Source organism: Canis aureus, chromosome 3, assembly GCF_053574225.1.
Source record: "Canis aureus isolate CA01 chromosome 3, VMU_Caureus_v.1.0, whole genome shotgun sequence".
Taxonomy (NCBI): Eukaryota; Metazoa; Chordata; class Mammalia; order Carnivora; family Canidae; genus Canis; species Canis aureus.
This window is the reverse complement of record NC_135613.1, coordinates 67,455,331-67,470,222: the sequence shown is the minus strand read 5'-3', so window position 1 is coordinate 67,470,222 and position 14,892 is coordinate 67,455,331. Positions and strand designations below refer to the sequence as shown.

At 46.5% G+C, this 14,892-nt stretch overlaps 1 protein-coding gene and 1 long non-coding RNA gene across 8 annotated transcripts; one reads left to right on the top strand and one right to left on the bottom strand.

The window, feature by feature from the left end:
* Positions 1-267: 267 nt before the first annotated feature.
* POU2AF3 (POU class 2 homeobox associating factor 3) lies at positions 268-9,855 on the bottom strand. Of its 4 annotated transcripts, none has more exons than XM_077893424.1 (6): positions 9,728-9,853; positions 8,040-8,134; positions 4,885-5,047; positions 3,945-3,999; positions 2,325-2,554; positions 268-938 (listed from the first exon to the last, which is right to left on the bottom strand). In XM_077893424.1, exons 3-6 carry the CDS (start codon positions 4,888-4,890, stop codon positions 567-569), a joined length of 663 nt encoding a protein of 220 aa, XP_077749550.1. In that variant the 5' UTR covers positions 4,891-5,047; positions 8,040-8,134; positions 9,728-9,853; the 3' UTR covers positions 268-566. The 4 variants fall into 4 exon arrangements, with proteins under 4 accessions (XP_077749550.1, XP_077749548.1, XP_077749547.1 ...); XM_077893422.1 differs by lacking the exon at positions 9,728-9,853 and adding an exon at positions 8,411-8,649; XM_077893421.1 differs by lacking the exon at positions 4,885-5,047 and having other exon boundaries at positions 9,728-9,855.
* Positions 2,202-12,871, top strand: LOC144311228 (uncharacterized). 4 transcript variants are annotated; one of them, XR_013376802.1, is made up of 7 exons: positions 2,202-2,432; positions 3,246-3,449; positions 3,801-4,098; positions 4,874-5,157; positions 5,655-5,849; positions 9,651-9,868; positions 12,239-12,871. It is a non-coding gene; the product is annotated as an uncharacterized LOC144311228 (long non-coding RNA). The 4 variants fall into 4 exon arrangements; XR_013376800.1 differs by having other exon boundaries at positions 2,206-2,432; positions 9,651-12,871; XR_013376801.1 differs by lacking the exons at positions 9,651-9,868; positions 12,239-12,871 and having other exon boundaries at positions 2,208-2,432; positions 3,877-4,098; positions 5,655-6,939.
* The last annotated feature ends 2,021 nt before the right edge of the window (positions 12,872-14,892 follow it).

The following is a 14,892-nucleotide window of genomic DNA, read 5'->3' as shown; positions in this document are numbered from 1 at the left end:
TAATGTTTCATAAATGTCTTTCTCTGATGTTGCTCCAAGATGTACACCCTCATTTGGAGGTGAGACTGCCTCTCCTTTTCAGCCATCACAGCTGTGTCTACCTTCCATCCCTATGAGAGCCAAGGCATCTCGTCAAATTAAAATAACTTAAAATTCATGAATAAGAGAGATGAAACTATTGAAATGTAATTGGTGATTTCCAGAATTAATTGGTATTATTCAAACCAATTGGAAACTGTCATCAGAAAATTAAAAAATAAGCCGATGTTTAATAATACAAAATTTATTAGTTAAAAAATTAGCATCTCTTCATTACATAGAAAAGTAAAACAACTGAACGTTCCCTACAAAAAGTTTTAACTGTAAGCATACAAAGTAGGAGTGGCACAATGACTGGATCTGAGGACTTCATATCCATGCCTAAGTGAGCATTAGGACATTGAAAATGGTGACATGGGAACCGGGCTTGTGATATTTTGTTAACAGGTTGCATATTTTGAGTTGTCATTTGGTGTGGTCGAAAAACAGAGATATTCACGCCATGTTCCAAATTCACATAATTACTATTAACTATAGCAGATGTCACAGTTTGCTCCTCTCTTATAGAAATCACTGGTGGCTGCTGCTGAGGGGGCAAAGTTCACATAGTCTGTGCTGGGATAGGAAAAATACTCCGATGCTCTGATGGTGTCCAAGTGTTCTGTTTCACAGGACGCACAGTAGCAGACTGAGGTGCTTGCGGAAGAGAAGCAGTCGTACTGGGTGTATGGGGGCAAGTGGGAGTAGGAGTAGTCTTCTGAGGGATAGCCACAGTTTCTGGAGTCCAGAGAAGGGGGAGAATTGTAATTCTCCGGAGCATACGAAGGTAGCTGAGCCAGCGAGTAACTGTAGTCTAAGGAACCTGAGAGAGTGGAGGAATCCGAAGGCGATCCTGGGGTCTAGAGAAAACCAAGAAACAAAGAGCTTGATAATTTAGACAGGATTAAAAAAGCTGAATAGAGAGGATTTATTAACAGTAAGAACATTAGAGGGAAAAATACAACACAACAAAACACCCAGCCCAACCCAAGTCTGCAGAAGTAATTTTATTTGCTGACTGCATGATTTCAGGACACCTTGTTCTATATTTGTCTTTTTCTTCCCCAACAATAAATCGCCTTGCTTCACTGGCTTTCTTTGTTATAATCATACTTTAGAGGATGCTTTGTTCCTAAACCACAGAATCCCATTGTGCTTCAAGTCACCTGCACACCAAATCTTGCTGTGTGCCACGATATAAGCTGCAGGTGGCACCTTGGATGTCCCTCCACACCCTTGACTGTGGAGAACAAAGTGAACATACCCAGGCAGAAAGAACTGAGATCTTCAATAGGCCAGTGTCTGGGAGACTCCAAAACGTGAAACTACTCTTACAGTCACTGAAGTCTTGTCCCCAGAGAAGAAAGGTACTCTCTGCTTTCTCTTAAGCAGGCCTACAATGATGATTGAGAAAGCCTTCTTCGGAAGCCAGAAGGGAACTAGAGTGCAGGGGTCTGGTGTGCATAGTCTGTGGAGTTAATTTCCTATACCCCCAAAATTTAGTCTGATACCTACATGGACTTTTGACAAAAGTAAAAAGTATTTACATTTTTAAAAAACTTAGTTTTTATGGTTAAAAAAACAACATGGGAGTATCTAAAAATCCCAAACAACTGGTGTCTACACTGGAAATCTTACACCATTTTAAATGATCCCATATTTTCAAACATTTGAGGTTCATCAAGAATAGACAATCCAAATTCTTTGAAGTATGAGGGCTTCTTTTTTACCAGCCATCTCAGGCTCAGAAGAGTTCTTGTGCCTACACCAGACCAAAACAACCAGTTAGTGGGGCCAGTTCAGTGTCAAAATAAAACAAAAACCCCTTATCAGAATAACAGTTTGGTACTGTGTAGATGCAGCCTTAATTCGACCTTCCAGAACTCAAAAAATCCAGGGATCATTGTTTAAATCAATGATTTGCAATGAACAGATGTCTTAACTACAGTTTAACAACATTAAATGAATATTGCCAGGAAACCTCTTTTTACTGCCACACACCATGTGGTTGGGCAGAGCTGCTTTGGGAAATTATCATCGTGTGTATCCAAAGGTTTGCCTCCTGCACCGTGTGGCTTCTCCGACCCCCACTGAGTTTTAAATGGCTCTCTGCTCATTTCCTGGATGACTTCCTTGTTGATAGGGTTTGTATGATTTCTCACGAGATGATGCAAACTCTCTTACAAAGCACAACTACCTTACAGTAGGCAACAATCAGGTTTTTGTAAAGAACTGAGATAAATTACCAGGCTCTGGTTAAAGCAGAAAGGGGCAGTTTGGAAGCTGTCAGGGAAATAGTGCGGAGTGCTTTGCGTGGCATTGAGCGAAGAGTCCAGGTGTGTCTCTGCCTGAAGGTAGGAATCAAAGAGCTGGTCGAGGCAGCTTGTATTTTCTTCACAGGAAACACAACTGGAAAGTTCTCGGGGTTGAAAATAATTGGGTGTAGAAGGAACTGGTTCAGACTCAAAATACAGCCCTAGAAGAGAAAGGAAAAAGGATAACATTTTGTTGTTGTTGTTGTTTAAAAATTGCACTCATGGCTTTGAATAGAATTCTATATTCTGAATGTTAACCATGTCTAGGGGAGAAGGGGGGACTTAAGTTCTAGAAAAGTAAACAGGCACGCAATTTGGATTTTTTCGTTGCCTTAGCGAATTCAAATCAGTGGACCGACTCTGGTTAATAATGCGGGAAGTGGCTGTAAATATGGCCAGGGCGAAAATAAAAGAATGACAATCCACCCTGTGTCCAACTGTCACAGTCAAATAATGGCTCAAGGCTCTCCTTTCTTGGAGCATAAGGCACCCACACCCCATCTGCAGCTCAGGTAACTTCACCTCTCAGAAGTAACGTATAAAATTGTGTGAGGCTTTAGGAAAACTTCTGATGCCACGGGATGCAATGCCCTTGATTTAAGCTTCTTGCTTCCCTAAACTTTTCATACCTAGTAACTTATATTTTGAAAAGTGATACGAATGGCAATATAAATTATAAAAATAGAAACCAAGAATGCAAAGTGAATTAGTAGTACCTATTATTAATTACAAAATATAAAAATGTTTCCTTAGGAAACATGTCCATATGCTAGGGGAATTAAAATGAATTGTTGGCTACCAAACAAGAATAATTCTGAAAACATGACTTCTCTTCCATTTTCTTATTAATAGGCTCAATGTCTGATTGCTAGCCTTAAATGTTCAGAGGAGAGGGGTTTAGAGTGTATCCATCAAAGGACAACAGAATACTGGATATTTTGAAGTCTCAAGGTTCCTATGCTTAACGTTAAAGTGGGACATTGGGTGGTGAGCCCCCATAAGCACAGATCTCCTTGCATATGAGGTCCTAAAACACCCAACTGCTGGCTGGCATAGGTAATATGGTTATTCGGTTATTCGAATTGAGCTGAGAAAACCTGCAGTTGTTTGAACTGCTCACTGGGGAGAGGAGAGAAAGGGAGGGAAACAAACCCCGTGGGCTAGAAACTAAATCAACGGGAGCAAAGGCATTATTCTAGAACCCGAGGGTGTCTTGTATTCCATCTAACAGTACATTAAAAAAAAAATAATAACAAGTTCCTGAAAACACTTCTGAGAGTTTAGTTACTTGGTGATGAGGAACTGGGATAAATGGGAAGAAATAACTCTTGGGACAGAATAGGAAGCAGAAAATAGACATTTCAGAAATGAGAACAAAAATGTCCCTTTTTTCCCTTGCATCTGGAGTCACTGTGGCTCGTTCACCTTCTGATTGGTTGGATTCCAATTAAATGGTGGTGCCTATCTTCACCTCTGAATCAAGCACTGAGAGACTTTGGAGATGGGCTTTTGAAAGAGGTTTGGAGGGAATGGGACGCTGGCTGTACTCACCTGCCGGGGATGGTGGGACTTGGTCTGAGAGGCGGACGCCGTTGCCTGCGGACAGCTGCCAAAGCAAGAACGTGAGCACAGAGCAGAGTGAAGTCAGAGCTCTCAGGGGAAAGCTAAGCCATTTTCACATGAACTTTGTTGCTTCTGCAATAAGGTAAGCCAGATTCTTTCTTCTAAAAAAAGGTGGCTATCGTTATATACAACCAGAGTCCTATATTATTTAGATTTGGTTTTTATGTTTGCTTGGTCACCCCCCCATCAGATTTTTCCCACCTAAAATTTAAATTTAAGTCGAATTTAGATAAAAATGATTTGTATATAATATATATGATTTGTGTATTATAGAGAAATGGAACCGTTTGAGAATACTCAGTAAACTCCTTTCTATTAAACTACTTAATTTAAAATTAATAAGAGTGAAACCTGTTCAATCCCAACCATCTATGACTGAGTCAATCATTTTCTTCAAAAATTTCTTATACTCTCTGGCTGCTTAGCCTTAGGAATTTGTTTTCCCAAAACGACACAGTTCCTGACTTTGCTAATCCTGGAGAGCTAAAAATATGCACATGTGCTTACTAGCTATGAAATGTTAAAATATGATGCATTTTCTTAATACTGTAGTCAGGGAGCTGAAGCCTATCTACATTCTAGGTAATGCTCGGGAAGTATTTCACCTTTTTGTATGACTTGCTTATTTCACCACTCTCTCTGAATACCTGAGATTCATTGAAATTTATGAATTATCTCTTAAATATTTAAAGTAAAGCATCTTGTATCTTCCAATTGAATTGATGATTGCACTGAGTAATTTAGGATTCTTTTTAAGGTTTCAGATGGTGCCTTTAAAGTTTAAAGGGACCAGCACTGCTCTGTGACCTGTGCTGGGAAACCAAGCTCACCACACCTCTCTCTCTCTTGGATTACAGGCTATACTTACTCCCATTCAGCACGCCAACGGAGGAGTACACTGTCAGCTGCTGCTGAAACAGGAGGTGGTGTTAATTTTGAAAATGATCCATGCCGTAATGTCACGAACCAGGAAGCTGGAATCCTTCCCCAGGTCTTTATGCAAATAGTTGGCAGCAGCTCGAGCTGAAGGACTTGGAAGGAATGGGTTTTTAAAAAATCTGCTTCACGGCAGAGCTCTCATTAACCCCATTCCTCCCAGGGAATGGTCTGTTTGTCTGCCTATCCACATTATCTGCCTCAGGTATGTTTACAATCTCCTGCTTGATATTATCTTCCCAGTCATGGGTTCACTTTCTATTTCACTCCAAGCATACAAAGAAAGGTGCCTTTCTCTTAGATTTCAAAACAGCACACACACACAAAAAATCCACAATCTACAATTTATAAAGATACATCAAGGCTGTTTAGAAAATTAATGGTTGAAAAGAGTAAATTGTATCTTTTCATAAATACTAAATCAACTTTCCCTTTCTCCTAAAGGTAAAAGAATTGTGTGTGTGTGTGTGTGTGTGTGTGTGTAGAGTTGTTTGCAAACTGATCTGGCTGAAATAAGCTTTTTAAAATCAAATTTAGAAATTTGGCAGCAGACATTTCTCCAGGCACTGTTTGCCACCTGACATTTGCTTCAATCTTATAACTTCCATTCATGATTGCCTTCTTAAAATTCCAAATTGCGGATACTACTCTGACTGTATAACAAATTAAGTTAAATATCTTCCTGCTTTGTCTATCCGATAGAATTCTCTCTCCTTGGCTTGAAGCTTCCCAGAGGCGTCCCTTGACCATCGAACAAACTGGAGATCATAACTGCTAAACCAAAGGGTCTATACCAAGAAGCAGGCATACGCTGTCCCCTGACACCTGCCATCCTTGCCTGCTGAGTATATGCCTTCGCAGCTTTCCTAGAATTGCAGATCCTTCTGATGGTTTCTGGTGAGGGATTTTATCTGGCTCTCATAATTAAATCATCTATGTATTACTTCTATGTGCCTGTGAAGGCATGGGCCAATATAATGTTCCAGGAAGCAAAGAAGAGCAAGCTTTGCTGTGCATGTCCCTGCAAGGCATTGGTTCAGAAGTACTGCTTTATTATTTCTTGGGGGGTGGGGGATTGGGGTGAAGGCAGCTAGAACTCAGAAGAACTTAGATAAATCAAACAGCTCCAGGAAACGGATACTGGTCAGACACACAAGTGAAGCGTTTTACCTTGCTTTCATTCCTGCAGTTAGCTAACAGGGGAACAGTGGCCAAACCAACCTGTAGGAGGCCAACAGCAATAAAGTCACCATGCCCAAGTGGGACTTCTCCAGGTGCATCGAAGCAGAATTCTACGATGTACCAAACAAAGCTCCTTAATGAGAGATTATTTTTTATTGTGAACATCCTGATTTTATTTTTTTTGCATCAGAGGCATTTCCCAATTCCGTTGTTCCTGGTCTTATTAATTTTATAACCATCTCTCAACTGAAGGAATTGATGGTTGAGGCTACCAGACTCCTGCTCAGCATAGCTAGATCTACAGAAGGATGAATTTAGGGAGCTGATAGGTGGGAATGTTTCCTTTTTTCTTTTTTTCACATGAAGAGTAAGAAGACTTTGGCCCTGTTTTTAGCTCTGCCTTTAGTAAGACTTTGAACTTCAGCTGGAATAGAGGCATGCGGATCCCAATCTATTTACCTCATTTGGTTGTTATAAGAACTAAATGAAATCAGGAGTGTGCAAATTTTTAACCACTGTAAAAACCCTCTGCAAATGGAAAGACGCTTTATTATGTTAGCTAAAATTCTGTACATGGAGGTATTAACTTCTCCAACAAATGTAAAATTTGTGCTGTACGGGCTGTATCACAACAAGCTCACACCTGAACTCGAAACTCTGAGCAAAGAGACCAAACGGACATTACTGGATAGCTAGTTTTCAATCTTGGTTGTAATTTTATTTTTGTTCCTTTACACAAATGATAATAATAGTAATGACAGCTAACATTCATTGAGCCCTTACTAAATGGAAAGCACTCCTGTAAGTCCTTTCTATGCAATAACTCATTTAACCCTCATAAAATCCTACTACCTTCAGCTTCAAGATGTGGAAACAGGTGAAGAGCCTGAGTAATTCTCTAGGATGTGCACGCACCATGGAGGAGCTGAGATCTGAACCCAGTCCACTGGTTCTGGAACCTGCTCCTGTATCATTTACCTCTTCCACAAAGGCCCATGTCAGGAAGTCGTGCATTGCACATAAACCGCAGCAAGCTCAAAAACCATTGTGGGGAGGAGGATGCCAATAAGCTGGAGACAGAACCAATCCTAACATTGGCAATATGTGCCCATCTGTCATATCCCATATCCACACCCAGAGCAACCCACAAGCAATTGTATGATCAGGGCTTTCAGCAATGAATTGCCCTCTGTAGGAGGAGAACCCTACCTAGTTTATTTAGTTCTGCTGCTGCTCTGAGCACTCTTGGCAGGACTGCCTGCTTCAGAAAGTATATAAAGTGGTGGGGCACCCTTATGACAGCCCGTATGACCTCATGATTACCTGACTGCTTAAGGCTTCATATTAAGGAGGTGTATCTGTACCCTGAGCTGTCTCTTCTGCAGATATATGGCCCATTTCTGCTCAGGAACTTTCTATGCCTGGTGATTTACAGATAAATAACCTTGGAGGCTGGGTTTCATAAGAATGAGAAGCAGGGGTGGGGCATTTTACGGAGATTCTCTCGTTGAAGGGCTCACTAAAATGAAGTGAATTTCTGGCACGTGTCTGGGCACACACAGTGTTTTCCTACCAGAACAATCTACTCACCCGCTGGCTGGCTCCTCTCCCTGCACCAGACCTGCAAGCCCATTATATTGAACCATGATCAGTGAGGGATGAGCTCCCCCAAATGCTGAGCCCAACAACGTGCTCCAGCTGTTCTTTGTGGCTTCCTGTGGCAGACGGGGAAGAAGCCTGGCAGCACAGAAGTTACAAAGACAGCTGAGGAAGGCCAGGTCTGGGGACTGCGGAGAATATGCCTGAGTATACGATGGAGCTCGGCCAGGCCACCTACACCTTTCCAGAGACAGGGATCAACGAAGCCAAAGGCAAGACGGGGAGGAAGAGAGGGTTTCTGCTTACGGTTCCCCCTGAGGCTGCCTGGTGTGCCCTTCTCTGCTGCAGCAGCTCCTTCACGGTTATCTTCACCCGGACACCTTGATACACCTTCGGTTTTTCTGGGGGGAAAGGCAACTGAGTCAGTGGTCAAATGGGAGGTTTGGATGCAGAAGGCCAGGTTTCTAAGTCTGAAGAAGGCAAAGAGAATGCTAAAAGACAGGTGGGAAGGAGCCCCAAATTTCTCAAACTTGAAATGAGGAGAAGCTGGGCAGACTTCAGGGCCCCAGTGGGAGCAGAACCTATGGAAATCTGTGGGGCTGGGCCCTACCCCTAGACCAACAGCACACGGGGTATTCTGCTCAGGAATGTGAGAACAGCCTAGGGAAGCTCACCACCTTGGCTAAATTAGGGGAATCTCGGCCCTGGGCCCAGCCTGCTGGCGGGGGAGAGGTGCGATGGCCTGAGAGAGGCCGCGGCCGGCGCACCGGGCCTTCTCTGATCCGTAGCAGGTGACTTGGCCCACCGCGCGTGGAAGCCCCGAGTCCCGACCTTCGCCACCAGGCCAAGCGAGGCTCCTGCGGAGGCTCTGACCTCTGCATGCCCTTGGTCTGGAAGCCAGCCCCGGACGGGCGGCGGGCGGCGGGGGGCGGGGGGTCTTGCGAGCCCGGTCCGCGGGCTGCTGGGGCCTTGCTGCAGCGGCCGCCGCCCAGGCCCGGTCTTTCCTCGGCCCCTTCCTCGCCTGCCCCCTCGCGTCTTTTCCTCCTCCCCGCTCGGGCCCGCTCCTGCTCCCCCTTCTTCCCGGCGCTCCCCCTCCCTTCGGGTGCAGGCGTCTGGGCGGCGCACGGAGCCTCCCGCCAGGCCGAACGGGGCTCCCGGGCCGGCGGGGAGGGAGTCCGGGCGCGCGGGGAGCGAGGCGGCGGCGGCCCGGGGAGGAGGTGAGGCCCGGCTGTGCGCCGCGCGGGGAGGGGGCCGCGTCCCAGGCTCGGGGCGGCCGCGCGGGGAGGGGGAGCCCGGCCCGGCCTCGTGCAGGGCCGCCAGCGCCGCGCCTGGTCACCGCCGAGAGCGCAGCGCGACCGCAGGGAGACCCGCGCCGGGGCCGCGGAGCCGGGTCCCCGCGGGAGAGGAGGCTGCGCCGCTCGCCGCTCGCCGCCCACACCGGGGGGCCCGCGCCGTGGCCCGCGAGGCCCGGCTCTCCGCGCCCTGTCGGCGGCCCCGCTCCCGGGCGCCCCGCGCCGGCGGCTCGCGGCTCGCGGCTCGGTGGGCGGCGCGTGCAGCCCGGGGGTCGGCGGGGCCGCTGCCGCCACCCCCAGCCCCAGCCCCAGCCCCGCCGGCGGCCGGCGCTCCCCGCGGGCGTCCCGGGCTCCCCGCGAGCCTCTAGCTCCCCCCGCCGCCGCTCCTGGGCACGCAGAGCCGCGCCGCGAAGCCCCGGGGTCACGGGCGCCGCGGAGCAGGAGCAGGAGCAGGAGCGCGGCTGCGGGATCAGGGCCCGCGAAGGCCACGGCGGCCGGGCCGGCCTCTGGGCCTCTGCCCTGCGAGCGCGCGCCGAGGGGCAGCGGCCACGGCGTGGCCCGTGCGCTCTCGGGATCGCCGGCTCCTCCTTGCACGCCCTGACTATGTGCCTCTCTGTCCATGCAGGGAAAGCTGTGGAAATACACCCGGACCCAAAGGCCCTGGCTCGCGTGACCCTACCCCGGGAGAAGCAGCCCAGTTACCCGACATCGTGGTCAGCAGAAGCTGGGGCGCTGGCTGGATGCTGCAGCTGCAGGGACTCGGTGCCTCCCAGGGCTCCTGTACAGACAGAGAAGCAGAGATGCAACATTTTAAAGTTTCACAAAGCATCCAGCTGCACCCAGGTTCCTGGAGCAGGAGACAAACAGAATTAATGTTTTATACCTTCGGGTATAGGTTTGAGTTTTTTCCCCCTCATGCCAAGTATTTAAAACCTCTAGAAACCCATGATTTGACAATCAATGATTGCGCGATACTTTCAATTTGAATATTCAAAGGCTTAACAAAATGGACTATCTTCTGCAGAAATCCTGCACACAGGCACCCCACAGACAGTCCAAAGAAACAGGGAGCCAGACCCCTTTGGGCCCTGGGCCTTGCTTTTATTGTATTTTAAACATTTTGCCCACCTTTCCACAGACAGAGCCGGAGTCCTCAAAGATGCTCTGTATTTCTGCCTCAAAGGCAGCCCCAGGAGCCTGGAGTGACTCAGGCTGTCCTTCCTGACCTCCTGAGCCAGACTGGCCCACCAGACTCAGTCCTATATCCCTAGTCTCCATTTTAGGGGAAAATCTCAGGTTTCGGGGAGTGAACATGGCAGCCAGTAGATATGGAGTGGCAAGGAGTCATTCCTGCCTCAGGTTGCAGGTTGCAGGTCGCAGGCCCAGCCAAGGCCTCCGCTCTGTGCCACATGTCCTTCTGGCACCACTTGGCCACAGGCCGGCTTCCTTGCCTTTGGCCCGCTCTCAGTCTGGGCCCCAGACACTGCAGTTTCAAGACAGAAGGCCTGCGCATTATGACCCTCTGCTCCCCCACCAGGAGCTGGGGAGGTCTGTGGGACCTCACCCTGGAGACTTTCTGAGGCTGGTGTTTCTTCCACTGTGAAGTTCTCTTGCCTCCCCTCTTTCTCTGGCTGGAGCCATCCCTGCCCTTTCTGCTGCAGGAGTATGTATTGAGTAATAATGATAAGCTTGGATCCTGCTCCTTTTAGCTGAAAGGACATTTGTGTGCAGGCCTTCACACTGTGGGTGAGAGGTGGGAGATTCTTGAAGTCAGGCTGCCAGGCAGGTGCAAGCGTGAGCCCCTCCCCAGGGATGGAACTGTGCCGGGTGATGTTCTCCAAGTGCTTGCTGTACCTCTTCCATGTGATTTGGAAGGTTGAGAAAACAGGAGTGGTCCCGAGAGGGAGTGAGTGCCAGGCCAGATGCTCATCTAGCCCCTGGGGGAAGAGGGTGGCACCGGAAGATGGAGAAGCAGGATGGAGTTCCCTTTGCAAATGAGCCAGGACATTCCCATGATGCCAGGCCAGGCGATGGTTACAGGCCTCTGCTCCCTGAGTTCTCTGAAATGCAAAGAATGGAGCTGAGCCCCACAGGCCACCAGAAAAATAATCTGAATTCCCTTGAATGTGTCCAGTGCAGGGCGGAACATACACAGGTGGGGAGCAGGGGTCCTGGGGGTGACAAGGCTCTGGAATCTGTGATGGGGAGGAGCTGGGAGCACTTGACATGGCACCTGGCTCTGGAGGGCAGGACGGGCTGTGTCTGCCTCTACCCCACTAAATCTGTCAGCTCCTGGAGTCTTCCCACAGAGGCCTCTGAGCCTGTGTCCTGGGTTTTCCCAGTGGGCGTCAGGCCTGAGGACCAGACTTGTGAGGAGAGGAGGGTGCAGGGGGTTCAGAGAGCCCCTGTCTCCTCTCTCCCTGCCCTGCCCCATCTGGACACCGCTCCTTCTGATGGGATAGTGGACAAAACAGCTCAGGGAGGCTCTCTTGCCCTCGAGAGACATGACTTCTTTTCTCTTTTGTCTTCCTCCTTTTTGTTTTCCACTTCTCTTTTGCTGTTTAAAATCTTTGTCTTTAGACTTTCTATTTATTTTTTTCCCCAAGTTTCTTTTTTCTTCATTGTCTTCTTCTTCTTCTTTCTAAATGTGTCACTTTCCCTCTGTTCTGGGGACTTTCTCATTTTTTCAGGCTTATTTTCCTTGCTAACCTCTCCTCTTCCGTGGAGATGGGCAGTGGTTTGTGGAGGCTACCGAGTTCCCTTGACAACATCACTGAAGCTCATGCCACTGATTGGCTACATGGTACTTGCTGAAAGCAGGCGGAGATTGGAGATTGGGGGCCCATGAGAGATGGGGTCCTTGGAAATCACAGGGTCTGTAGAGACAGCGAAGAACCCTGTCCCTTTCTTGAGCAGCCTCTGCCTGAACCATAGCCGCGGTTCTGAGGGCTTCTGTGTTGGCGCCTGCTCTTGAGATGGATGTTCCATTGCTGTTGCTGGCAAGCAATTTCAGAAAACTGAGTTTCCTCATGCCTGAGCCCTGTTTTGAGAAATAACGTCTCCCAGTTTTTACCTCAATATGAAGGAGCTTTGTTTCCTATAATTTGTTTCTGTAATTGCAAAACCCCAGCACAGATATTTAACATTCAGACATCATGCTTGTGAGTGCAGAGGAGGGTCCTTTCTAATGAGTCCCGTGAATCTTTCCTACAGATCTGCATGTGTCATGAGGCCTGAAGCAACCAGATCTACCCCAAAGACCCTATGGAGTTGGATGGTCCTCACAGGAGACTTTTTTTCTAAAAGTTGTCATTTATCGAGTATTTATTGGATATCAGGCACCGTATTGTATGGCCTCCCATTTTACAGCTGAGGCTCAGAGGGGTAAGCAACATGCCCAAGGTTATTAAGCACATAAATGGCAGGATTGGGTCTCAAGCTTTGGTAAATCTGGTGCTAAAGCTCTTTCTCTTCATTATCATTGTTGTCTTCTTGATCTTTTACATCAGAGGCTTTCAAACTTTCTTGACTTCAATCCACAATGATTTCATTTTACATGTTCACATACTATACAGTAATATTTACATGTTTATTAAACTTCTCATGAAACATGGGCAGCCCCAGTGGCCCTGTGGTTTAGTGACGCCTTCAGCTAGGAGCGTGATCCTGGAGACCCGGGATCGAGTCCCATGTCAGGCTCCCTGCATAGAGCCTGCTTCTCCCTCTGCCTGTCTCAATCTCTCTCTCTCTCTCTCTCTCTCTCTGTGTCAGTCATGAATAAATAAATAAAAAATATTAAAAAAATAAACTTCTCATGAAACAGTGTACACCACTGTATATGAAGCATTCTGACATTTCCTCTCCAATCTTTTCCATTTCGTGCTATTTATGAAAAATGTATGTCAATTGGGAGTCACAAAGATAATTTGTTGACGCACTAATGAGTTGTGACCAGCATTGGAAAAATGCTGTCTGTGAGACAGGCAAACACACTTGTCATTGTTGTGCATGTGAAAGTATTTTGATGTTCTGTTTGGTTTGCTGTCAGGGTGTGTGAGGAGACTAAGGCAGGGCAGCATACTGTCTTCAAAGTATTCTGTAAAGACTGGGGACACCAGATCCCTGAAGGGGAGACTGGCTGGAAGACAGGGTGAGCTGTGCATTAAGTTAATTAACAGTTTGTGCTTCTCTGACTGGGGGGCATTGTCACCTCCGGTTGTCTGCCCTGAAGTCCTGATAATCATTCTGGGATTTTTAATAAAAGACTGAAAAAAAAAAAGTTGCAAGCTTTCAACAGGCTTTAACAAGCTCACTTGCTTAAAAACATAACACAGGGTCCTGATGCTTGCATGTTGAAAGGGAGCTCTGAGGTGCTGAGAGTGACTTAGAGTCTTTTTCCAGTGTCCCTGCTGGTGGTCATCCCGCCTCTGGCTCCCTCCACTGCTTGGCTGAGCTCCTGGCCCATGGTGGACTTGTGTTGAGGAAGTGGGGGCTCAGTCTTTGTAAGGGAGCCTTTTCCACCATTTACGTAGAATGATCATTGATTGAGCTAAAATCCAATAAGGTATTAATTGTGCATCAACTATGTACCAGCCATGATATCAGGAACACAAAGAAAAATAAGTCCTGGTTTCTTCCAACAACTGCTCTGTAAATAACATGAGATACCTGTTCTCCCACTTCCATACCACTGCTTCTCCACCAAGAGTCTGTCTGGTTCATTCGCTGATTCATTCTCTTAACGGCATATACTCTGGCCAGGCCCAGTGCTAAGCCTGAAGAAGTCATGCCCAGCCCTGCCCCATGCCCCCAGCCATTTCTTTCTGAGGCTTATTATCTGTAGTTTCTCTAATTTTTCACATATTATAGTTTTTCAGATCTCTGAGCCCCCGACTTCAGAAACCCTCTAGTTTGTCATTGACCTTCTTAGAGTCACTGAGCACCCAGAATAATGGGAAGAGAATGCATTTATTTTTAAAGTTTTAAGTGGAGTATTTAGCTGAAATTTTTTTGGCAGGCTTTCATATGCAAATGACACTGCAGAGTATTATATTTTTGTCCCCCAAAGTAGGAGATATCATGAATATGAAAAGACTTTTGGTATAAGGAAAAAGGGGGAGTTTTATTCCCTCCACATTTGACTGCAGCTCTAAAATTCTCTTTATTAATGCAAAGTTCCTTTGTCATTTTGGCTTTGGGACACTGTTACCAAACCTTGTGGGGAATATCAGGTTCCAAAAATATGGTAGAAACAAGTCTTTCCTGGTCCCAAAGTGACTGTTGGGTTCAATGACCAGGAAGACTTACAGATGGAGGTCGTCTAATGATTTGTGGTAACTCAGTTTCTTAATCATAAAACATAGCCAAAGTTTTAACTTTTCCTTAAGAGGCTTCTGTAGCGAAGAAGTATTTGGTAATTTGTCATTTAAGTAAGGAAGATACTGTCAGACACTGCTTGAAATGTTCACCCTTTACTTAAAACATTTTTATTATGCAATATCTGAGACATACAAAAACATATGAAGATGACTATGATAAAAACCTATGAATATATTACCAAGGTTAAGAAAGAAAACAATTGAGTGATCTTTCATTTATGACTAAATTAATTTACCAAGCATTAAACGTTTGGATCGTTCTACTTGAGATGTTTCATCAGGAAGAAGGTCAGTAGAGATATTTTTCAGTTTCTCTAATGCAAAAGAGCTAATTCTTGAATATTCTTTGTTTTGTCCACATTTTCTTCCTTTTGGAACTGTGAAGGTTTTTTACTGTTCTCTTTTGGTTTGTAATAGACTAGCAATGATGTAGCATATTGCAAATCCACGCATCTTATTTATCAGAGGTTAAGAGTAGAGGACACTTCT